Source organism: Chionomys nivalis, chromosome 17 (genome assembly GCF_950005125.1).
Source record: "Chionomys nivalis chromosome 17, mChiNiv1.1, whole genome shotgun sequence".
In the NCBI taxonomy this organism is placed as follows: domain Eukaryota; kingdom Metazoa; phylum Chordata; class Mammalia; order Rodentia; family Cricetidae; genus Chionomys; species Chionomys nivalis.
Genome location: NC_080102.1, coordinates 4317796 through 4343741, shown reverse-complemented (window position 1 = coordinate 4343741; position 25946 = coordinate 4317796). Strand labels below are relative to the sequence as shown.

The following is a 25946-nucleotide window of genomic DNA, read 5'->3' as shown; positions in this document are numbered from 1 at the left end:
AGCTGGCAGTGTGGTCCTGTGGGATGAAATCCAGTGTAAATGGGCAGGCGGTGGTCTCCGCAGTAAATGCTCTTAACTGCTGAGCATTTCTTGAGCCTCAAGAAACCAACAGAGCTTGATGTGTGTAATTTTTATTGCAAATGCTCGTAATTTCGTTCAGTGTAGAAGCTAGAATGTAATGTATTTATTGCCAACAGAAAGTGTCCGGTGACAGTGCATGCAGTTCACGGTGGAAAGCTCTTCAGATCAGGTCACAGAAGCAGACATCTGTATGCAGTAGTCTAGGTGTGTGTTTACTTGGGACTTGTGTCTGAATGAGCTCTCTTTCCCTTTTCCTGCTTTCACTTTGGTCCCTTTGGCTCATTTCCCTAAGAACAGTCCAGATTGTGGGAGGAGAGATTGACCCGAGTGGACGAGACTGAGAGTTTCTCATCCTGTGAAGCAGTACTGAGCGTTTTCCTGTGGGGGGCACTAACTGTCGTTATCTAGAAAAGGACTTGCTGTTGCAGCATCAGCTGAACTAGCTTGTATCCCTCAAAGTGTTACTTCGCAGGTTACCGTTCCTTTGGTTCTAAGATGTGTGTGGTAAGGTATAGCCTTCCACCTTACTTCTCTAAGACAAGGTCTCTCACTGAGCCTGAAGTGTGCTGGCTAAACTGTTGGTCAGCAGACTCCCAGCATCCACTTGTGTCTGTCTGTCCTACATGAATTAACAGGCATGTGTTGCTCTGCTTGGCTCTTTGTGACTGCTGAGGATTTAAACTCATGTTTGCCGAGTAAGTGTTGTTACCCATTGGGCTGTCTCTCTGTACCCCTAAGAAGTGTTTTAAATTATTATTGATGAGGGGATGGGTTGGGCTGGAGAGTTCAGTGGTTAAGGACTTATGCTGGTGTTTCAAAGGATTTTGGTGTGATTCTCAGTGTCTTCAGGATGACTCACAACCATCTGCTCTAGTTCTAGGGGATTTATTACCTGTCCTCTTCTGACCTCCCTAGGCACCAGGCGTGCATGTGGTACACTGACATACACTTAGACAAAACACTCATACATTAAATAAAATTAATAAACTTTAAAATTGTTTTTGAAAAAGAAATAAAGCAACAAGCTAGGTCTTCACTAATTTGAAATCATGTAGGGTGTAGAGCCGGGGCATGGATCAGCATGTGGCCAGTAAACATGTTCAGTGTGTCTGCTGTTGAGGACTTGGGAGTTAATGGTGTGGGGCTTTCCTTCTAGAGTACCAGTGAGGTGGGCTGTGGAGGAAACAGGCAGTAGGTACATAGGGCTTAGGACAGTGCTTGGCTTAGTGTGGAGTTGAGGTGGGTGGTTTCCAGTAGTCGAGTTACAGACGACTCTGGGGGTACAGTTGCTCTGCTAGGCTGGGAGAGTGTGCTGGAAAAAATAGTTCGTGAGTGTAATCGGAAGAACTGTGGCAAGCTAAGGCTGTTGGGTTATAGTCTGCTTCTGAAGAGCTAGGATTAGAAATATTATGTGGAGGGAACCAACCAACCAAACACAAACCCACTCTTCCTGAGAAGAGAGTCTAAGCGTAAGGACAGAGGGTTACTGAGTAGCGCAGCTTTCTGTCTCCAGGATCCTCATTCTGACCATTCCTTGGCTCCTCAGATTCCTGCCGACCAGACTATTAGCTTGGCACTGGTTCAGGTTAGACTGGGGCAGATTAGAAACTGCAACATAGCACACACTCCAAGGATGAAAAATAGGAGTTTACAGCATTGATAATAGCTGCTGTCTATTGAATGTTTAAGTGATTGGCTCTCCAATATATGTAAGAAAATCACTTCTAATCCTTCTGTAAGCACCTCTTTCAGACAGATGGTTAAATTTCCACTTAACAGACGAGAAGCTGTGAGGTTAAAGCAAGCCGTGTGTGTGTGGGGGGGGGGTAGTGGACAGGATTGTGTGCAGCGGAGCACTCTCTTTGCTGTCTTCCCTCGTAACATGGACAAAGCTTACCCAGGGCAGCAAGAAGCCAACCTGTGATTCTTCCTCAGCTCTTCAGCTCTGACTGTGGTCAGGTGTGCAGTCTCCTAGGTGTCTTAGTACTACTGAGTAGTTGGGTTTCATTACCATACTTTATTTCTGTTTATGTTTGTGTCAGGGGTCAGAGTATGTTGTGAAGTGTCAGTTGTGAGACTTCCCGTAAGAGTTGACACCAGACCTGGAAGGATTTGAGTACACAACCTGCAGTTGGCAGGGTCTTTTCCTGGGAATGAGGTTGTCGGTATCGGACTGGATGGGACTTGTGAGGAAAGCCAGTGTGCTCTGCGGGGCTGGGTGACTGAACTACCTTGTGCTGTTGACATGCTTTGGTTCCTGTGTAGGAATAAACAGTATACTTTACTGTTTAAAATGAGGTGAAGCTGAGAGCGGAGGCACACACCTTTAATGTCAGCACTCTGGAGGCACAGGTGCATGCATCTTGTGCGAATTCCAGGCCACTCTGGTTCACATAGTGAGAAGAACATCCAGAGCTGCTCTGACCCTGTCAGGGAGGGGAAAATAAAGAAGTGAGATGAACCAGGATTTACAAAGCTATCAAAAATTAGTGTGTAAAAAGGCCACATCTTTGTCCTTTTCTACCAAATCTCCTCTTGTCGTCTGGCATGAGTCTTCTTCCCTTTTCCTGTTTTGAGTGGAGCCAAAAATAGCAAGGTTGATTTTTTTGGTTTAAAAGAAAATGACTCATTTTTGTGTGTTTGGAGCTCACTCTTCCCAGAGGCGTCTGTCTTTCAAATGCACAGTTGTGCAGGATTTGTGTCTCGTTTTATATTATCTCTGACATTAAATCTGAACCATTGAATAGGAATATCTTACCATAGAAATTAGATTCCAGAAAGAACTGATTTCTCTATTGTAGGTTGTAGAAGGTGCCCCCCCCCCGCCCCCCCAAGACCAGGTTTCTCTAGCTATGGAGCCTGTCCTGGACCTAGCTCTTGTAGACCAGGCTGGACTCAAACTCCCAGAAATCCGCCTGCCTCTGCCTCCCAAGTGCTGGGATTAAAGGCGAGTGCTGGGATTAAAGGTGTGTCCCACCACTGCCCAGTTTGTAGAAGGTTTTTATAACCCAAATTTTGTCATTTTTATTTTGTAGAAATTTTTAAAGTTTCAGTTGGAAACCATTTTAGAGGACAAAGACTCAGCATTTAAAAAACATGCATCATATAGCATATTTACAGTACTAGAAGCTTCTTTTTCATCTTGAATGCATTTAGGATGAGTGTCTTATATCATTTGCTCTGTAAAGTGAAAGTCTTTGATAGGCTGGCACTTGCCATCTTCCTAAGTGTTAGAGCAAGTTTAAGTCCTAGTTGGGAGCAGTGATTCAAAGGGTGGCATGGAAGTTTCTCTAAAAACCCTCATTTGTGTGACTCGGTCGTTGGAGAGTAATGTCAGATGTTTGCTACTGAGCATGGTTCTCTTTGGGTAGGCAAGGAGGTAAAAGGGTTAGAATGATGTCAGATCAATTTAAAGAGAGAAAATGTGGACAGGCCTGTTACCGAGCAAAGAGATTAGAAGACTTTGATCAGCATACACACCACTGAGGAAATGGCCTTTCCTAGGCAGGGGTGGTCTTTCTGTGCGGACTGTCTCCAAACCGGAAGCAGTGAAGGGCACTCTGTTCACTGCTGTTGCTCGACATGCCCACCCTCTTTTCTTGACTGTCTGCCTTGGAAGTTGGTAATCTAGACCTGGCTGGCTTCAACTCTAAGATCTGCCTGCCTCTGTCTCCCCGGTGCTGGGATTAGGGATGTGTTCCCATGCCTGGTGCTGGGATTAAAGGATTGTGTCCCCATGCCTGGCCTTTGAAAAGCATTTTGAAAGTACATAGCCAGGAGGTTCTGGTTGATTTCTGTGATCATGAGAAGGATGGGCAGTTATTATTTTTTTGCATTTGTGTATGTATTTTTCAGTATTTATTTGCTTGATCTAATAAACTGTGAGCATGCATGCGTGGGTATGTTTGTCCGTGTGTCATGTACTGTATGGAGAGTAGAGATCAACATCACACCTCCACTTATTTTGTGTGTCATCGCCACCTCACAGGCTTACTGTTAAGTCTGCTACTAAGTTGAGGTTTAAGATATTTAGTTGTGAGTGAAATTTGGCTTTTTAAGAATGAAATGTTGCTATTGTTTTGTTGCTGTGAGAAGTCTAGCTTGTGACCTTAAGCATTGGAAGCTGATGCACTAGCAGTTTTAGTGGGTCTGCTGAGTGGGTGGGTGGTCCTGTGATCTGTGCTTGGCCGCAAAGAGAGGCAGATGCTCCTAAGCAGAGCCCACTCTGTGCTGAAGGTTTCTTTGTCATGTTATGTATGTTTTAGGATTGAGTTAATGAATTAAGTTGATAATTGGAGGAAGATTCTAGGTGATTATGTAAAATTTATTTGTATATGAAAATTTTCAGATCAGTATGATTTTGATATATTTGATGCTATTCCATTCGTTAAAAAACATTTATTGTGTGTGTGTGCACACATGTCATGGCATTCCTGTGGAGGCCAGAGGATTAGCTTGAAGAAACTGGCGTTCTTCCATTGTGTGAGCTTTGGGTATCCAATTCAGGTAATCAAACTTAGCATGTTCCTTTACCTGCTGAGTCGTTTCATGGCCCCCAGTAAATGCTGCTTTTCATTGACATTGTATATGTCTAATACACTGATACATTTGCTTTTTTTTGCATTTGTAAAAATTCCAAGCCTGAAAAGGCCCAGGACTGACTAATGGTCCTTCCTCACATAGATGAGAACCTGCGTGGATGAGCTGGGAGAAGCCCTCAGACTTGTGTGTGCACTCGGTGTTACTTCCACAAATTGGTGTGCATGTCAGGTGAACCTAGGACATTCATTATGGTTTCCCACCCCCCTTTTTCCTTTGAATTGGGATCTTTTTATGTATTCAGGCTGTCCTGGCACTCAGTCTGTATCTCAGGCTGACTTCCTGAGAGTGTTGAGAACATAGCCATACTTCACCTAGCTTTAATTATGGGTTAAAAAAAACACCAAGTGTTTCATTTGTTGTGTGACTATCCTGCTTTCGCACCTCTGACTGCACCAGAACTCACCATGCAGGTCAGTTTGGTCTCAAGTTGGTTTTGAGCCTCCTGTCTCTGCCTCCTGGGGGCTGGAATTGCCAGCATGTGCTACTATACTGGACTGTGGAGTTGGTGTTGTTCAGTTTTGTGTTGGTGCCAGGGATTGAACTCACGGCATCAAGCTTCTGTAGCAAGTACCCTCCTTTCCCTCTGAACGGCCTCACTGGCCATTTTTGTTTGTGTTTTGAGTTAAGGTCTCACAGTCTCTGGCTGTCCTGGCACTCACTGTAATCCAATCCAGTGAGTTTACAAAGATCCATTTGTCTGTCTCTAGCACCATGCCCCGGCTTCACTGGCCCTCTTTCTTTTTTCTTTCTTTCTTTTTTTTTTTTTTAATATTTATTTATTATGTATACAATATTCTGTCTGTGTGTATGCCTGCATGCCAGAAGAGGGCACCAGACCTCATTATGGATGGTTGTGAGCCACCATGTGGTTGCTGGGAATTGAACTCAGGACCTTTAGAAGAGCAGGCAATGCTCTTAACCCCTGAGCCATCTCTCCAGCCCCACTGGCCCTCTTTAAATGTGAATTTTAAGATTAAAAAATTTAAGTGATACCAGGAGCTAATTTTTTTTATGTCTTTGGAAGTCTGTAATTTGCTCTTGAGTTTATGTGTTAATAATTATTTTCTGGCATTTTGACATCCCCAAAGCTTAGTTTAGTCCCATAAGCATCTACCTGAAATACTGTTTAAAGTCACTGACACATTTAATTTTAAATTTTCGTTATTGTCCAATTTTTTTTTTTAAGATTTTATTTTTTATTATGTATACAACATTCTTCCTCCATGTATGCCTGCATGCCAGAAGAGGGCACCAGATCTCATTACAGATGGTTGTGAGCCACCATGTGGTTGCTGGGAATAGAACTCAGGTCCTCTGGAAGAACAGTCAATGCTCTTAACCACTGAGCCATCTCTCCAGCCCCTATTGTCCAATTTTGAAAGAAGTTTTGACCCACTCTGCTGGATTGTATATTTTGAACTAATGAAAAAGACATGGTAATGAAAAGAGTTGGTTTCCTATGCTAGTGAACAAATGTGTCTTTCTGTGTGTCGTGGCTGCAGTGTGGGGAAGTCAGTGTGAGGGTGGGTCTGGTACAATATGTCTTCTGAAGGCTGCTGCCACTCTGGAGCGCAGCTCTGTCTATTATTTGGCCTTCATCTTCTAGTTAGCCTGCTCTCAGAACTCTGAATTCCATTCTTGTATTTAATCTTGTTTGAAACAGAAATGTGCCTTCTAATTGAGCAAACTGGAATTGAGGGGGGAAAGCTCGATTAAAGGAACGTGTCACTTCCTGGCCTCTCCATATTTTTTGATACTGGTTTTTTATTGAACGTGGGCTCTTGGTTTCTCCTACATTTGGCTGATGAGTGAACCCCTGGGCTTCATCTGTCCCTGTACCCCTGTTCCCCACCCCCCAGCACTGGGATTAAAGGTGTACACTGCCAAGTCTGGCTTTTATGTGGGGTCTGGGGATCCAGACTCAGGTCCTGGTGATCGTATGGCAATCACTTTATCCACGGAGCCACCTACCTAGCCCAGAGTTTTTTCTAAGCATGTACAGCAACATTCCTTTAGACATGGAGATGTTATCCTGTACAGATACTGCGGTGTGCCATTCAGCCTCTTGTCACAGGCCATGAGGACTGAGACTAGGCTTTGGGAAGACACCATTGTGCTTCACTCGACAGGATTTTGTGCTTCCCAGTTATTTTCATTTTATGATGTCTGTGTGCTTTCTTAGACAGCGCTCATCCCCATGTCAGCAAGGTAGGGAGCTCTGGCTGCCTCACACTCATGGGGCTGGCCTCAAACCCACAGAAATCTGCCCGCTCCACCGAAAGGTGTGCTCCACTACACCTGGTTTATAAATGAGTTTTCCATTAGGCATTTGCTCAGGGACCAGCTTTGCTGCTGATGTCAGTTATGAAAACTCTAGGAGCCTCCTTGTCCCTGTCTGGAAACTGGGTTAGCATGGTAACACTGGAGCTGTGGATGGTTAGGGACGGGTTTGGCATGGTCATACTGGAGATGTGGATGGTTAGGGACAGGGTTGGCATGGTCATACTGGAGCTGTGGATGGTTAGGAATGGGGTTGGCGTGGTCATACTGCAGCTGTGGATGGTTAGGAAGGGGAAGGATTGCAGCACCCGCTTGTGATTGCTCTGTGTGTCCCGGGACTGGTGCAGGTTTGTCAGAGCCATCTTGTTTATGCAGGACCAGTACCAGACTTTATTAACACTTGGTGTTTGTTTTTCAAGGTTGCGGGAAGTTTCAGAGAAGCTGAACAAGTACAATTTGAACAGGTAAGAATTTTAAAATGTTTTAAATTGAGCAGTTTTCCGTGGTTGGATGTGCTAAGCAATTGTCCTTACCATGGAGCTGTAGCCTTTTATTAGGAAAAGGGTCCATTTTTTTATGCCATAGTCTAATGTGGTTATTATGGTTTTATTAGATTAAGATTTAGATTAGAGTACTGGGCTCACTGGCTGTTCTTCCAGAGGACACAGGTTCAATTCCCAGTACCCACGTGGCAGCTCACAACTGTCTAACCTCAGTTCCAGGGGATCTGACTCCCTCACACCAATGCACATAAAATAAATTTTAAAAAAGTAATTAGATTAGATTAAGAATCTTTGTTTGCGATGTAGCCCCGGCTGTCTGTCTTTGAATTTGATGTGTAGATCAGGCTGGCCTTGAACTCACAGCACAGAGAGGATAGGATTAAAGGTTTGTGCCACCGCATCTTAGGTTGCAGTTCCCGTTAACGCTGATTTGTAAACAGTTTGGCTTACTACCCAACTGCAGTGACTATGGTGGATGTTTAGGAATTAGTTCTTTTTGTTTTCAATTAAGAACAATTTCACTTGCAGGTTTTTTTTCCTTCTTCCTAGCCACCCACCTTTGAATGTCCTGGAGCAGGCTACCATTGAGCAGTGTGTTGTGGGACCGAATCACGCTGCCTTTCTTCTTGAGGTAAATTATTCCCCAGAAGGTGAGGAATGAAAGTGAAGCAGTGAAGTCACCTGTGCCTTCATTCTTCCCTTAGTCAAGGAAACAGTAGGTATGGAGGAGGACTGGGCAGTGCCAGCCCTGCAGCCCGTCAGGCTGTACTGTTCCCGGGCTTTTGTGCTGTTGTGGTCCTCAGCCCAGATGTGGGCTTCCTCTGGAGGGAGGGGCTTCCTTTCCTCTGAGCTGACAGTCATGGAAGGCAGAATCAGATTACTGAGTAAGTTGAAACTTTAATATCTTCTCTTTTAGAATTTTATGTTTTCTTTTCTTTTAGGATGGCAGAATTTGTAGGATTGGTTTTTCAGTCCAACCAGACAGACTGGAATTGGGTAAACCTGATAATAATGATGGGTAAGACTTTTTTTTTTGCATACATGCAAATGTGTGTGTTTATGGTGTTGAGGATCAAACCTAGAGCATAGTATATCGTAAATAAGCACTTTACTACAGAGGTACATCCCTGTCTTGTATTTTGTATTTAATACAATATTTCAGAAAACCCATTTCTGATCTTGATTATCCTCAACGATTTAAAAAAAAAAAAGGCATGACAGAAAAAATGATCTGCTGGGGTAGGAGATGGCCCAGGTCTTGCACCACATTCGAAGCTGGTCTTGAACTCATGCTCAAGATGGCCTATTGCCCTGGCTTCCCAAGTAGCAGGTAGTACAGGTGCGTGCGTGGATGCTGGTGTGCCTGGCTGACTGAAATGACATATGTCATGTTTACCGCTGGGTACAAATGAGGGAACTCACTTTGAAAGCTGCCAAGTTGTCTTTCCCTTCAGATTTCGGTCTTTAAAGATTATAGTGTAATAAAGGATGCTTCCCAAGATACGGCTCCTATTTGACCATTTCTAAGAAAAACATGGTTGATTTTAAAATGTAAAGAAAATTTACTGTTTATTCATTTCCATTTGAAAATTGACAACTGGTTCTACGAGGAAGGAACGTGAGTGTTGGGCAGCTGCCATCTGGCACACATTTTAGTAGGAGTAGCCAGGATACCTACCTGGCAGAGTTGGGTAGGAATACCTGTCGGGCAGGCAGATACTGGACAGGAGGTTCTTGCGGGGAAGCCTGGAGGTATCTTCCCAGCAGCCTGGGCTGTGTTATGAAGGTTCATCTCTTGATTTTTCCTAGGTCAAAACTGAATAGCAGCTCGGGAGCAGGGAGGACTTCTAGGCCTGGCAGGACAAGTGACTCCCCATGGTTTCTCTCAGGTTCTGAGACTCTGGGCAGGCTGGCAGGCAACACTCTGGGGTAAGTTGTGTCCAGTTGCTAGCCCTATTCACATAATGCATGCTGAAGAATTCAGAAAATAATACAAGAGCAAAATGATTTCATTTATTAACTCTGGAAGAATACAGTTATTTAGAAATTTAACTGTTATCTGTAGTACATGTCAGACAACAAACATTTCTTCGTTGAGTTGAGACTCTGCGTGGCAGGTCTGTTGGCTGAGCTTCCCACTGGTGGCTCCTTGTTGGTTACTACAGTGGGGTTGAGTAGTCCGCAGAGCCCGTCTGTGTTGACCCCCGAAGCCTAGCTAGTTAGGTGTGGCCCTCACAGAAACAGTTGGCTCATCTTGTTTTGTTTTCACTTTTATAGTGGCATTTATTCCTAATCTTAGGTTTTTAATTTATTTTTACTTCTGAAATAATTTGGTTTTAAAGCCCTCACAGCTCCAGAGCTTGAGAGGCCAAGGCAAGGAGAGTCTGGGGTTGGAGGCCAGTGTGGGCTGCAGAGCAAGCAGGACCCTCCCACCCAGCTTCCTCACAGCAGCTCTTCCTGGGCAGAGTTCTGAAGCAAGGACTTAAGATTGTTTAGTCCCCAGCTCATCCCCATTTTCTCAGCTGTGCTTTTAGGATCCTTTCTCTGGAGGAGGATTCAGTAGTGATCCCTGTAGGATTTGGGTGCCATGCTTCTTTAGTCTCTTGGTGAGGGCAGCTCCTTAGCCCTTCTGTTTTCGTAGCCCCGGATGTGGTTAAGGAGCTTGTTACAGTGCACGGTGTCTGGATCTGCTTCTTCTTTCACTCCAGTTGACTCGAGAGCAGGCAGTTGGGCGGGAACAGCCCAGTCCTTCCCTTCCCATGTCAGTGGCATGGGATATCAATAGGTCTCACAGGGCTGGGCTGGCTGATGTTACTTCTGGCTGCTGGGTGAAAGTGATGCCCCTGGACAAACACTCTCCCCTCTTAGTCATTCACATGGACTTTGTGGAAAAACCAAAACCAGAAAACATTTTTCAAGTATGTGACTATCTGATTTCTCCTCAAGCTTCTGCACATCAATTTTAATACCTTGATGATTGCATGTGTTAGTTGTTACTGTAGCATTGGCTAGCAGTTTAAAATTCCATCTTTTTTTTTATATATGTATTTAACTATAAGGAAGAACTCCCTCTGATCAGTTTCTTTCCCTCCTTTAAATTTTTGTTTTATGTCTTTCTGCCTGGTGGCTTATATTTCTTATTATATTTGGGGGTGTGTGTGTGTGTGCACGCGTGTGTGTATGTGTGTGTGTGTGTGTGTGCGCGCGCGCACACTTGCTCACCTGCTTGCTGATGTGTATTGATAACCTGTTAACTATGTTGCTCAGATTGTCTGCCTGATTTAAATGCTCTTAACTGTTGAAGGTAGTGATAATATCTGTGACAGAATGACAAATAGAGTGGTGGGATTTTATGAATTTACCGATGAAACAAGCCCCAGGTATGGTAATAGACTAGCACATTCGACTTTGAATAAAACCTCCAAAGAGGACTGTGATTAGTGTAAGACTTGAAATGCAGAGAGAATTGCTCATGTGTGAGCTGACCCTCAGTTGACCACTCTTCCCTTTTTGCACGTATGTGTGGGTGTTTGTGGTATGGATGTGGGTGTGTGTGCATCCCTGTGTGTGTATGTGTATTAATGGTCACTCTCCTGTAGTTCCTGCAGCAGGGCACTGAACTGGGACTCACCTACTAGCTAGGCTGGCTGGCTAAGAAGATCTGGGGACTCTGCTGTTTATTATGGGCTTAACTAAGTCCCCAGACATGCCCCTACCCTTTTTGTTTTGGGTAAGGTCACAGTATGTAACCCAGGCTGGACTTATCTATCTCCTGAGTCACAGGGAACACCACCATGCCTGCCTCTGTATGCAGGTCTATCTCCTGAATTACAGGGAAACACTACCATGCCTGCCTCTGTATGCAGGTCTATCTCCTGAGTTACAGGGAAACACTACCATGCCTGCCTCTGTATGCAGGTCTTGAACAAAGGTGGAAAGGATGTTGTATTTATTGTTTAAAAGTAAATTTATATTTACGTGTTACAAAATTAGACAGTTATTTTATAGTTTGTTCCCAAATTTTAACTGAATAGCTAACATACAACAATGTGACTCAGCTTTATATCTTAGAGTGAGTTGTTTGAAGATTGTAAGTTCACAAATCATCCCATGTGCAGGAGCCGCTGGAGTTCTGGAGTGGGCGGGAGTGGAGGAGGCTCCTCTGGGAGGTCATCTGCTGGAGCTCGCGATTCCCGGAGACAGACTCGAGTCATCCGCACAGGACGGGATCGGGGGTCTGGGCTCCTGGGCAGCCAGCCCCAGCCAGTTATCCCAGCATCCGTCATCCCCGAGGAGCTGATTTCACAGGTATGCTGGCAGAACCTTTCCTATAAAGGCAAGAGGGGGAGGTGAGGGCCTAACCCTGAAGAGTTGAAAAATGGGGCCTTTTCTTTATTGATTTAGAAAGCTGACTTTAGTAATAATAGAAAGCACAGCACGACATGTCCCTTGTTTATTTTAGGCCCAGGTTGTCTTACAAGGCAAATCCAGAAGTGTCATTATTCGAGAACTTCAGCGGACAAACCTTGATGTAAACCTTGCTGTAAATAATTTACTCAGCCGAGACGATGAAGATGGGGATGATGGGGACGACACCGCCAGTGAATCCTACCTTCCTGGAGGTCGGTGCCTCCTCTCACACTTCTCCTGCCCCGCTGCTGCTCTGCCTGACCACTAGAATTTTAAGGGCTAACTGGTGACTATGTCTGTCTTTTGGAAGGTGGTGGATAGCTCTTGCTGTGCACTTTGATTATAAAGTTTCTTTATAATCCTCCATTGGATTTGTGCTTGATCCTAATTAACAAATGTTTATATTGCATGGATTTATCCCTGCCTAACATGGGATGTTGTTGTTTTTAAATGTCATTACTGAACATTGGTACTTACTGAACTGCATTTATATTTTGTGTGTATTTTGTTTTTATTGCATCATTAAGTATCTTAACAGTGGTCTTTAATTTACTAAATAGAGCCTGCAGCAATTATGCTTGTTTTCTAGTTCTTAAGATCTGTGTTCATAATGTTAATTTTATTTTTTAGATCCTGCAGTGAAAACAGTCTCTGATTTTAATGTATTTTAATTTTTAGAGATCTTTAGTGGTCTACAGATGCATTATCTATACCGTCTTAACTTATATTTGTTTGTTTTTATTTGTAGAAGATCTTATGTCTCTTCTTGATGCTGACATTCACTCCGCCCACCCAAGTGTCATTATTGATGCGGATGCCATGTTTTCTGAGGACATTAGCTATTTTGGTTACCCTTCTTTTCGCCGTTCATCACTTTCTAGGCTAGGCTCATCTCGAGGTAATTTTGCATTTATTTATTGATTTGTGGGTTGGCTATATGGAAAGATAGTGGTAAATTCGCCTGTATCTGAGCTCAGATATGATAGGGTGAAGTCACTGCATTCAGTTTGCTTGAGAGCCTTGGCTTTAAAACTAGGTTTTGTATTTTGGAGTGTCATGATAGAATTTTAGAGAGGATTTTATTGTATAAAATAAACCAAAGGCTATGACTTGCCTAAGTATATTTTTACTTAGTAAGATAGATTTTGATCTAACTGAAAGCAGAATTCTAGTTTACAGTGACATGCAGCATTCAGAAAAAGAAAATCTCCTTAGTTTGTTGATTAAAAACAACACAGTAGTGTGCATTTTTTTTTCCTCCGAGACAGGGTTTCTCTGTGGCTTTGGAGCCTGTCCTGGAACTAGCTCTTGTAGACCAGGCTGGTCTCGAACTCACAGAGATTCACCTGCCTCTGCCTCCCAAGTGCTGGGATTAAAGGTGTGCGCCACCACTGCCCGGCAGTAGTGTTCATTTTAAATGCTAAGCAGACATACGAGTAAAAATGAAAACTGAGCAGGACTGACTGGCTCTAAATGGACAGACATATCTGCCTTCTTAGTGTGCTGTTTAAAATCTTTAGAAGGTGTAGTGCAGGTTTTGAGCTACTTTAGCTTACATTATTACTCAGTTCAATTTTTTTTTTTTTTTTGCTTTCCAGAGTTCAAAACTACTTGATTTAAATAATAGACAAAATAAGCCAAAATTACAATAATTAGTAAAGTAGAAAAGATGCCGTATTCTGTTAAGGATGGCCTTGCTCTGCAGATACTGGCTTCTGACTGTTTCGGCTGTGGCTGTCGCCTCTCACATGAACACGTGTCGCAACGCAGACTTTACCGCTTTAACAGAGCCGTGTGTTGAATTCCGAAACACATATTTTCTGACATTAGCAACTCCTAAATATCTGTTTGTTAAGTTCATTCTGTGTAGATATTTTTGTTTGAATCATGAAGTAGCTGTGCTAACCACTGTTGACTTGGGCAGTGTGGCAGTTTTTGTTGTTTTAGTGGTGTTGGGAAATTGAAGCCAAAGCCTGTCACATGCTGGGCAAGTGGTTTGCCTTGTGTGACATGCCTAGCCTCACTCAGCAGTTGATGTGGTTCAGCTATGTATTGTCTCTAATCTTTATTATTAAAATCCTGAAAAGGTTTCTTTTTACTATATTATTAATTTTTCGGGACAGGGTTTCTTTGTCTAGCCCTGGCTGTCATTGAAATCAATGATCCACCTTCCCCTACCTCTCCCAAGTGCTGGAAATGGAAATACAGGTGTTTGACACCATACCTGGCTCTTTGGAGGATTTTCAAACGTAGCCTACAAACATCCAAAAATGTAGCTGTAGCTTTAATTTGAGGCCAGTTTTAAGGGATAGTACAGAAAGATTTATCTAGAAAGGTTCTCCCCTTAAAAAACACCCAAACAAAAAACAAAACAAACATGCCTGTCTGTTTCTCAAAACATTTAAAATGATTTATCAAACATGATAAAATCCATCTTATAAATTTATCTTTAACAAAGACCTGAGTTTTTACTTTATCGAAATACAGTTCAGCCTATTAAAGCTTTTCTGTTTGTTTATTGAGAAAACAGACCTCGAGGATTTGGAGGATTTGTAACATTTGTTACATTTGATACTCTTGGTTTGTGCCTTAGCTAGGGTGGCTGTTGCTGAGATAGAAACACCATGACCAGAGCCCTTCAGGGAGGAGAAAGGTTATCTCAGTGCGGACTGCTGCTGCACCACAGTCTCCTCAGTGCCTCAGCCCCGTACTCGTGTGGCGGGAGAGCCATGGAGGATGTTGCGGCTGGTTTGTTTTTCATGGCTTGCTCAGTCTACTTTCTTAGAGCACCCAGAACCTGCCTTCTTACAGCCCCACAATGGACTGGGCCTTTCCACACCAGCCACTTTTCAGGAAAATCCCATGGACTAGTCTGGTAGGGGCATTTTCTGAATCCATGTTTTTTTTTCCTAGATAACTCGGCCTGTGTTGCGTTGATATAATAATTAGCCAGCCCAGTTGGCCTACTTGGATTTAATGTTTTGAAACTCTTATTTTATAAACCAAAGACTCTTACACTAAATTTTTCTAATGATATAATATGAATTTCATATGAATAATGAAGTAATAAAATAATTCTAGAATATTTAAATCCATTAAAAAAAGCCACCAAACCAAACTTGGAATAATTCTGTCCAAAAACATCAGACCGCCTTTACATAGTTTCAAAAACCACTAGTGTATAATTTTTATCTAGTCACTTGAAGGGTCCGTGTTTGAATGTTGCATGTCAGCCTAATCAGATATAGATCGTATGCTTTTGAGTAGATGAAGTGCTGTTAGCTGCATCCTGCGGGGTGTGTACTAGAGAGTGGCTTACTTTTATCCCACTGGTGTGACCGATTGCATACCAGTTCTCCTTCTTCCCTTAGAGAGAGACTCCGAGCTTTTGCGGGAACGAGAATCTGTTCTACGGTTGCGGGAGCGAAGATGGCTTGACGGAGCCTCATTCGATAATGAAAGGGGCTCTACCAGCAAGGAAGGGGAGCCAAACCCGGATAAGAAGAACACACCTGTCCAAAGTCCGGTGTCCCTGGGGGAAGATTTACAGTGGTGGCCTGATAAGGTATTGGGAAAAGTTTGTTCTTTCAAGTAGATTCCTAACAACCGCCCCTCCCGTAGAGAGTTTCCTTTTAGTCCTGTTGTTTACGGGGCTATGGATAGAGGCAGCACTTTTAAAGTGCTCATCTGTCTTTTGTTTTAGAAACATCTTCTGGAGCTTTGTCCAAGCCATGGACTGCTCATCCAGCGGTGCTGCTGCTGCTGCTGCTTGCTGAGTGAATCAGAGAAGTTAGGGGAGATAGTCCCAGCCACACATGAGCACTTATCCTCCAGGACATTTTTCCTGGGGATAATTAAAATAATCATTATATTCTTTGGTAGAGATGTATTTTGCTCAATTTGATATGCCAGGTGGACCCTAGTTTCTACAGGACAGTCTCTGGTCACCAAAGCAGTTTGCATGCCAGAACAGGATGAGGCTCTCCATTTCATGACAGTATGTTCTGACATACCCTTTGATCTATGAGACTGGGCCTAGGGAAACAGAACACTAAGTAAGCCCTCGAGTGTACCTAGGGCTTGTCTCTGCAGTCACCTCTGCCACAGTGGAGTCTGCTGTGGTGTGTGTTCCACTGTCTTGAGTGGTCAGTCCATTTTCAAAGGCCTTTACAGATGTTCTTAGCATCCATGTTCTTCACTCATAAAAAACCATGTCCTCCTTCCCCTAATTCCCCAGATAGTGAGTGGACTCAGTCCTAAGTGTAAATAAACTGAGTTTCTGGTTCACACCTCTGACCCTAGTGTTTGGGAAGGTGAGGAAGCAGAAATCGAAGGCCAGGCTGGACCACACGAGACCCTGTCTTATGCAGGGGGAAAGGGTGTGGGGGTATCTTGGAGGTTAGTCACCAGCAGATGGAGAGTTTGACCTGAGTTTTATCTTTTATTTCTTTGAACTCAGATTTGGGGAAATATTCAACCTTCTATATTTATGTTTTCCCATAGTTAGTATCAATCTTAATTCAGTCAATGTATTTTTTGCTACTTAGTTCACATGGGAAACTTGAATATAAGAGGGGCCATGTACTTTGCCTGTCTTTGGGCTGCTGTTGTTGGCAGCGAGCATGCTTTCCCTGAATTATATTTTCTTAGCCACCTCCCTTCTCCTCCCGTGGCAGTGTTTAAGCCATCAGTAGCTCCCTCCGTCTCCCTCCTTTTCTTCCTTTCTCCTATTCTCCCTCCCCGCTGTCCTCCCCCTCTTGCTTTCCTCTTGCCCTCCCCTTTTCCCCCTCTTTCTCTGACCCTTCCCTTCTCCTTCCTTTCTTCCAACTGTGGGGGCTCAGACATTGTTGTTCTCATTTCTCTTGCCTAGGTCCTTAGAGCTCTGTAATTTGTTTTGTTTTCACCAGATTGGTTAAGGGTTGTGATTCCCGAGGAGGGGAAGGCAGGAGAGGAGCTACAGGAAGTGTATAGGCCACAGAGACAAACAGGATTGGGATGCAGTTGTTAGCTGCAGCAACTGCCCTCTGCTGAGAACTCAGGGTCCCCAGCTCAGGAGAGTTGGGAATGTTCTGCTGGAGTTAACGCTTGAGAACCAGAGCAGGTGGAGAGCGTGTGTCGGGTGTGCGCTGACTGATTGCTGCTAGAGGCCTTTGCTTTGCTAGGTACGGGGACTGTATTGAAAACTGGAAATTTCGTGAAGCTTCAAATCTATTATAAGATACAGATTATAATCACTTAGACATTAATACTTGAAATGTGAATTTGATAGCTTTTGCATGTTTTAAAATTTGTCTGTCTGTGTGTCTGTATATCTATTTATCTGTGTCTGAAACAGGGTTTCTCTATGTAGCTCTGGTTGTCCTGAATCTCACTCTTTAGACCAGACTGGCCTTGAACTCATGGTGCTGGGATTAAAGGATAATGTATTTCTGCATTTCAGTATATGAAAAGGTAGTCTTAATTTTGTCTACTAGAGTCATCAGAATTTTATAGTTTGTGTTTGAACTATATTCATTTTTTATGTTATATATATATCAAATATTTTTATGCATGTATGTTTGTGTCTGTTGTGTTTGGTGGTCCTGGAAATCAGAAGAGGGTGTTGGAAGGTTGTTAGATGCCGTACTAGTGCTGGGTCCTCTGGAAGAGTAAGCAGAGCTCTTAACCACTGAGCCATCTCTTCAGCCCTGTCCTCTTAGTTGCTATAAACTTTGAGCACTCTAGCAGTGCTCACATGACTCGATAGTGGTACAGTTAGCAAGGAGGCCAGAGCCTGGGCAGGGTCCCTTAGATAGGAAATAGTCTCTTTTGAGGTAAAATATATATATATATATATATATATATATATATATATATATATATATATATATATATATAATTTTTTAATTTCAGGGAATTACCTAATTCACATTCTTTCATTTTTAGACTAATTTTCTTATTTATTGTGTTTATTCCTATGGATGTCACAGCGTCCATTTGTGTATAGAGGTCAGCGGACTACAGACTCTCTGAGGAGTGTGCCCAAAGGGGACAGACCCACCGTAGCTGATGCGTGCACGCACACATGCATGCACGGGGGTTGGGGTAGTCAGTAGAATCTCCTGGCTGTCTGGGGGTATTGAGAAGGGATCATCAGATCAGCACTTAACTAACACTTATGTCCTGGATATGTTTTCAGATAGTTTAGGGGAATTAAGTACATGTATTCCTACCAACTCTGTGCACATGAAGTTGTGTGTGTTATCTCTTGAAAGTGCTGAGAGAGGCTGACCTGCGGTACCTGGCTCTGACTAGAAGTTACCATTGGAACATGCTTATTGACTGTGCTGCCTCATCTTAATGGTTTTCATGTGGATGCATATGAGTTCTAGAAGTTTAAATGTTTTATTGATAATTTGACATTTCTAAAAAGCGTCCATTAAAAGTTAGCTCCATTTAGGCGTGACGGCACACACATACGATCCCTGCTCTCTGGAGGATTGCCGTGTGTTTAGGATTGGCTTGTGCTTCACAGCAAGTACCAGGCCAACAAGACAAAAACAAGGCTTACAAATGTGTAAACTGCAGTTTGATGAGGTGAGTAAGATGAGACAGGACGACACAGAGCACAGGAAAGAAAGAGGTGGAGCAGGGCAGGGCATCCGACTGCTGGTGCTGGCCCTTTTCTTCATGGTAATGTGCTGCGCTTAGTTTTAGCGACATGTGGTGAACAAGGGATTTTTTTTTTCCCCCGTTCCTTCCCTAGGCTGGTTGTTGTACCATTCATCAACATCACCCATAGCAGATTTCCAGGTTCTGTGACATCAGCCCAGGTGGTGAGCAGTGGGCTGCCATGCTTGGAAGCCATTTTATTGTTTTTTGAGTAATAATCAGTTCCGAGAGGGTCTTGTCACTGTCCCTCTGCAGTTCGGGTGTTTTGTCCGGGCTGTGCAGCCCTCAGGAGAACATGTCTGTAAGGTGTTGGAATCAGTTTTCCGTGGTCACTGCGCAGTTGATGTGCTTTTGCACCGTGCCGCGCGTGTGTCCACTGGCCTGAAGTCTATAGAACTCACACTAGGAGCTCACTGGGAAGCAATTGCTGGAGTGTGATGTGCCAGCACTATCGTCTGCACTGTACTGAGGTGTGGAGAGATTCCTGTGGGGACTGATGGGAGAGAGTCATCACTGATGCTGAAACAGTTTTGAGGTAGTAAGTGGGCATCGACCATGATGTTGCCCGAGAGCTCATGGTACGCTTGTAGAACAGTGAGCGCACAGAATTGCTGCTGTAGCCCAGGAAGTAGAAGTGGCGTGCTGGGCGGAGTATATTGTAGATGGCTATAGTCAACTTGCCAAGCAATTGAGACTTGATCTTCGGTGACTAATGGTCCAAAAGAGTCTCTAGGAAGTTATTGTGATGAAGTTGGTGAGGTTTTTGTCTGTGTTTAAGGAAGTGACACTATTGATATCATAAAGGAGCAGGAAAGGGGACATCTGGTCAGTTGTGATCATGGCAGGATTGTTGGGGCACTGTGAAGACCTTAACCAAAGTAGGAATAGTGGGGGCCAAGGAGGGAGACCCACTCTCGGACTGGTTGCTAGATGATGAGAGAAAAAGAAGAGTAGAGAAGGCTCCTAGATCCCAAGAGTACACAGTGGGTGATGGGCTCATTAGTGGAGGAAGGGACTACCTATGAGGGTGGGAGTATCTTCTTGTGGGAGATGATGCTTAAGGGAGCCATACCCACACTTGGGTATGTCTTAGTTTCTGCAACTCTTTGAGAAGCTCATACTTGTGCTTTTGGGTGTGACTTACTTTTTTCTGAGTCTCTCTCTCTTAAGATGTATGCATAAGCCTGTACTGAGATATGTTTATTATATCCTTGCTTCCTTTTAGAGAGTTCTGCAGGTAAACCAGGGATGGGATTTGTATTTGAAAGCTTAGTGTGCTAGTTGATAGAGCCACTGAGGCTGAAGGTGGAATGTAAGGGGACAGTGATGCAATCTGGGGGGACATACAGTGTGTGAGGGAGTTGGAGAAAGGACACAAAGCATCTGTGTAGCCCAGGCTATCCCTAGGCATTAGGATTTAAAGGGTGTGGCAGCATACGTGGCTGGCTTGTAGAGTTTGTAGGGTAGATGGATGAAACAGGTAGGTTATCCATTTGGCCCTTGGAAGGACTATTATATTTGTTTCAGAAAGCAGCTAAGTGAGAATTCAGTTTGCCACAAGGCGGACTAAAAGGCAGACTAGTTTTAACGCTTGTTGTGGGAAAGGGGCATACGAAGGGCTGTGTTCTGTGTACCTGTCTGTGTGTGTGGCCTTCAAAGAAGGTAGGAGGTCTTTCTCTGCACACAGGAGGTGGTAAGAGCTTTCATTCTGTAACACAGAGGTGGGGACGCAGGAAGCCTGTGTCTGGGAACTGTCGTTGTTTGGGTCCAGCAGCGTAGTCATGACTGAATCTGACCAAGCATTTGTTTTATAGTAGGCCCTGTGCCTACTATATTAGTTCACACCCCCTTCCAGATATTTATAAAATATTTATTTCAGATGTGAAAAATGGTTTTAGAGAAATAATGTAATTGAAATCAAGTCACTTTAGTAAGTGGACCTAGATTTTGGGCTCCCCTCTGCTGATGCCATTCCATTATATTTAAGTTTGTTGTGGTTTTGTTTGTTTGTTTTTTGAGTGGGTTTTTCTGTGTAGCTCTAGCTGTTCTGGACTCACTCACTCTGTAAACCAGGCTGGCAGCAAACAGAGAGCCACCTGCCCCTGCCTCCTAAGTACAGGGATTAAAGTTATGCGCCACTCTTGCCCAACTGTTAAATTAAATTTCAGCTAAAGGACTGAGAGGAGAGAATGAGATAGAGAAGGTAAGATGTGGTGCAGTTCCTGCCAGGAAGGCGGGGGTGGCCTTCCAGTGCCCGTGGCTTAGGGAACAGAGGATTGGGTGACTCGAAGAATATAAATTCTTTTGGGTGGTATCTTTTGACGCCATCTTTAAGGTGACTTGAAGTGGTTGGTTGCAGATGCAGAAAGTTGGGGATCAGTGCTCTCTTGTGTATTCTGAAGCCTAGCCTGTTTATAGCCCTTGACAAAGGAAGGTTCTTTACTGCAAGTTCTGCTTTGAGGTTTCTGGGTAACTTTATGGTTCAGTCATTGTTCTTATATTAAAATAATTACGTTATTTATATTCATTACTTGTTTTTATACATAATTGCATCCTAGTCGATTACATGTCTTTCCCCCTTAAAAGTTAATGAACTTTTACCTTAGTAAAGCACATGGGTGTCAGTGGTTTAGAAGTGTCTGCAGGGAAAGGTCTCTACCCCCCCATCTAGCACACTTGCCGAGTATTTTCTATGGACTGTTCCGAGGTGATGTTGGCAAAGGTCATCTGATAGTGTTCTGGGCTGTGCGATGTGTGAGCTGAGAGGAAGGCAGGGTGAGAGCAGCTAGAGCGTCAGAGCTGCTGAGTCTTCTTGCGTAGACTTGATGAGGACAGAGTATGGGTATTTGAAGGTGGAGGCAGAGACAACACTGAGGACAGTCCTGGTGAATATTGTCCTGGAGATAGGAAGCACGCCAGCATGGCTAAAGGAGAATGAGTTCCTAGGAGCCAGGGACTTGTGAGGGTCTTGAGATTGTGACTTATCTGCCTATGTAAGCGGTCTAGATCCGCAGTGGTTTTTTGTTTTTTTTTTTTTTGGTTTTTCGAGACAGGGTTTCTCTGTAGCTTTGGAGCCTGTCCTGGAACTAGCTCTTGTAGACCAGGCTGGCCTCGAACTCACAGAGATCCGCCTGCCTCTGCCTCCCGAGTGCTGGGATTAAAGGCGTGTGCCACCACCGCCCGGCTGATCCGCAGTGGTTAAAAGCCATGTCTGAACCAAGTGATTTGACCAATTTGTATTTTATTTCTACTTTATAGGATGGAACAAAATTTACCTGCATTGGGGCTCTGTATTCTGAGCTTCTGGCTGTCAGCAGTAAAGGAGAACTGTATCAGTGGAGATGGAGTGAACCTGAGCCTTACAGAAATGCCCAGGTAGTTTATTATGTTGACTCTTGGAATGAGTGACTACATATCAACATAAGAAATAGTAATCATTCAATAATCATTTTTCATATGCTTTTAAAGAATCCTTCATTGCATCATCCACGAGCAGCATTTTTGGGATTGACCAACGAGAAGATCGTCCTCCTGTCTGCAAACAGTATACGAGCGACTGTAGCGACCGAGAACAACAAGGTGGGAAGCATTGCGCGCTCAGGATGGTTTATTTTATGGGCAGTCGGGCGTTCTTCTTCTGCCTCTCCACCTTCCATTCTGATGCATGTCCGTACTAAAAGCCTGGTAACGTTTGCAATAGTCCTTCCATCTTTTCATTTTTTTGTTGGCAGTTCATACTATAATTTAACTTTGAAACTATTTATAATTTCTTAGTCTACTTGTGTGTGGGGGCACATGGCGCATTGGAGAGACAGTGTTCTCCTCACACGTTTGTGGGTTCTGGTGGTTGAACTTTTAGGCTTATCCTGCCAGCTTTGTGTATAAAGTCGCTTTCTCCTGTTAATGGAAGAAAAGAGAGAGTACCCAGGAAAAGCTAGGAAGGAAAGTGCTAGGAGACGGGAGGAAGGGCTTACGGAGCGATAAGAGATGGATGAACTGTGCAGATTGACGCTCCACTTTAGATGAGGTCAGGCTGTCAGGGTGGTGTGGCTGAAGACTGGCATTGCGCTTCACATGAGGTTAGGCATGAAGTTTTTCATGTGCATGATGAGTGTTTTGCTTCCTTGCACGTGTGTCAGAGCACTGTGTGCATGCCCGGTGGCCAGAGGAGGGTGCTGGATTTTCTGGAACGGGAGTTAGAGTTGATTGTGAGCCTTAGTGTGGATGGTGGGAACGAAACTGTGTCTCTGCAAGAACAGCAATTGTTCTTACTCCTGAGCCATCTCTCCAGGAGCCTTTTCTGGAGTGCTTGCTTTTATTTTGTTGCACTCTGAGCATTGCAGACTTGGGGTTGATAGACTGCATTATGCCTTTCTCCAATGCTGACCACACTATTATCTCCCGTAGGTTGCTACATGGGTAGATGAAACACTAAGTTCTGTGGCTTCTAAATTAGAGCACACGGCACAGACTTACTCTGAACTTCAAGGAGAACGGATAGTTTCTTTACATTGCTGTGCCCTTTATACCTGCGCCCAACTGGAGAATAATTTATATTGGTGGTAAGTGTCTTTGACAGAGGGTTCTCATTATATAGAAAGCAGTTTTGAAGAGAATACCACCTGGGGGTCATTGAAAAGGCAGTGCTCTGTAGAGACACCAATTTCCCTTTAAAGCAGTTGCATGAGAAACTAAGAATGAATTTATGCGAACGGCGTAGCTAGCAACTAAGTTATTAAATTTCATGAGCGCACAAAGTGGAATTAATTATACGGACTTGTACTGTGCGTGGGTAACTGTGACTATTTGCAGGTAGTTGTAACCCTTCTGTGCTCGTGCGCGCACACGCGCGCGCGCACACACATACACACACTTTGCTGTTACACAGTTTAAATTATGGGATATATGTTATTCTAAAATTTTATTGCATGAATTTTTCATCATTTATATTTAACTTTATTGTTTTGTTTTCAGAGACAAGATTTCTTTGTGTAGCTTTGGTGACTGTCCTGGAACTCACTCTGTAGACCAACCAGACTGGCCTCAAACTCACAGAGATCCACCTGCCTCTGCCTCCTGAGTACTGGGATTAAAGGCGTGCGCCACCACCGCCCGGCTATATATTTAACTTTATTGTTAATAAGACTCAATTTATTCTTTGTATTTTCAGGGGGTGCTAGTAAATTTATATCATCAAAAGTAATTATTTGTAGGAGAAAGTTACTTGTAAAAACAATATTGGTTTTATTTTCTGTAAAATTTAATTGCAGATTAATACTATGCTAAGATAAAAAAAATTGGAGAAGCAATGTACCAGCAATTCTTAAATGACTAAATAATTTGAGATTTTTTTAATGGGCTGCTTTACTGTTTTCTTGACTTGTCTGTGGTTTTCCTTTCAGGGGTGTTGTCCCTTTTAGTCAAAGGAAGAAAATGTTAGAGAAAGCTAGAGCAAAAAATAAAAAGCCCAAATCCAGTGCTGGTATTTCCTCCATGCCAAACATCACCGTCGGAACGCAGGTACGTGGTTAGAGTCAATAGCGTCCCTGTTGGGCGGCTCACAGCTCCCTGAAGCTCCAAGTCTAGGTGAGTGATTCTGGAGTCTACAAGTCCCTGCCCTCATGCACATGTAACCACACACGGACACACAAATACACACATGCTTTAAAAGAGAGAGATGATAAAATTCAATATTTATAAATTGTAGCAAGAGTTGGACTGAGAAAAAGCTTAGAAAGCTTCATGGTCTGTGAAACTCAGGACAAATGTGGATTTTTATTACGTATTGTGCTACCTACTTCCTCCATGTAGCGTTTTCATTTCAGGTTCTTTCTCGACACCAAAAGGTACTATCACCCTACTCCCTGTGTTTTAAGAAACAGTCACTTCTTGACCCCAGCTGTAATGTACTGGTTCTCTTCGTGTGGTTCTGTCTTCTCATCACCCCCAGTCCATGGCTGTCTTATTCCGAGTTTGTTTGCCTTCCAAATAAAAATGCCAACTATCTGGACTTAGTCAATGTTCATTATTTACCAAGGCATCTCTCCTGTTCGTTGAAATTTCAGTTTCAACCTTGATTATCGGCTGAATTCAACAAAATACAACAGCTATTTAAATAACAAGTGATGACATTAGTATAAGCAGGGATGATGGGAAATAAAGATATTCTAAGAAGGAAAAGGTTTATGACTTTTATATTTAGATTTATCTGTTTTTGACTCCTTTGCCTGCATGCGTGCATTGCATCACGTGTGTACTCTGCCTGGTGCTAGAGGCGGCCAGGAGAGGAGCTGAATTCCTGGACTCGAGTTACAGTTGGTCTGAGCTGTCTTGTGGGTGTTAGGACCCAAACACAAGTCCTCTGTAGGAGCAGTGAATGCTCTTAATTGTTTAGAGACATCTCTTTACTCAAAGGAAAATTTTTAAATAAAAAAGGCTGATAACTTATTGCTGAAGGATAAAACACATCAGAGTACCTTGAGGTACAACTGAGGTTTTGTTTAAAACTAGAGGTTCATGGAGCTACAGAAAAGAAAAACATTGATTTGCTGACATGAGAAAGAAATGTTGTTGGACAACTCCACTTGCTTCCACATGTCCCAACACTGACCAGATATGAATTGAATGTTATGCTCCTTGTCTGTAAGGTACATTTATTGTAATATGGTGCTAAGAAGTAATTTCAGTTAATAATCCATGCTTTGATTTCAATTAAAGTATTTTTATTGAACATTTTATTGGTCTCTCAGCTTTATTACTAGATTTTATTTTTGCTTTTTTGAGACAGGGTTTGTCTGTATAACAGCCCTGGCTGTCCTGGAACTCTGTAGACCAGACTGGCTTCAAACTCAACAGAGATCCTCTTGCCTTCTGAGTGCTGGGATTAAAGGCGTATATGCCACTGCCTGGCAAATTTTATTTTTTAAAGTGAAGCAAAGTTGGAGCCTATTAGGGAAAGTGTGTGGTGAGCTTTGTTTATGTTTGGGATGGGGCTTCACCTTGAAGCCCTGATGGCCTGGAGCTTGGCTTGCGATTTGCTGCACATGAACTGTGCTGGGCTCAAATGTACAGAGATGCTCCTGCCTGCCTCATAAGGCCACCACCATGTGTGGCAAGAAAAGTCTTTCGTATAAACTTAGGTAGGTACACTTATTAAATGTTGGGGTAGAGAGACATATGGCTAGTTTTGGCTGTGGTGGAAAGTGGCAGACAGTACTCCTTTTCCTGAAAGTTTCTGGCTAGAACATTCTTCCAAGTTTGCTTCCGAAACTACTTATGTATGTGTGTATGCCAAAAACTATAGTTTATGATATGTAATTTTTCTTGAGGAAAACTGTACCACTGTTGTGGTTTGTTTGACAGTGTCTCTTTAGAGGCCAGCTTTCAGCACGGAAGTGCCACAAAACCTCCTCCTCCTCT

The 25946-nt window shown here is 43.4% G+C and overlaps 1 protein-coding gene across 4 annotated transcripts in view; it reads left to right on the top strand.

Annotated features, from left to right (window-relative positions):
- Positions 1–25946, top strand: part of Ubr5 (ubiquitin protein ligase E3 component n-recognin 5) — a 106072-nt gene that overhangs the window by 24171 nt on the left and 55955 nt on the right. For 3 of the 4 annotated variants that reach the window (XR_009058476.1, XM_057792177.1, XM_057792176.1), the window contains exons 2-13: positions 7383–7427; positions 8016–8097; positions 8408–8484; positions 9276–9395; positions 11585–11774; positions 11929–12088; positions 12625–12774; positions 15230–15441; positions 21786–21902; positions 21996–22106; positions 22935–23089; positions 23930–24047. Coding sequence is in view for 3 of the 4 variants with exons in the window: in XM_057792177.1 (XP_057648160.1) it covers positions 7383–7427; positions 8016–8097; positions 8408–8484; positions 9276–9395; positions 11585–11774; positions 11929–12088; positions 12625–12774; positions 15230–15441; positions 21786–21902; positions 21996–22106; positions 22935–23089; positions 23930–24047 (1537 nt within the window). In the remaining variant the exon portion in view is untranslated. The remainder of the gene's footprint in view (positions 1–7382; positions 7428–8015; positions 8098–8407; positions 8485–9275; positions 9396–11584; positions 11775–11928; positions 12089–12624; positions 12775–15229; positions 15442–21785; positions 21903–21995; positions 22107–22934; positions 23090–23929; positions 24048–25946) is intronic. The other variant, XM_057792178.1, reaches the window with a different exon arrangement.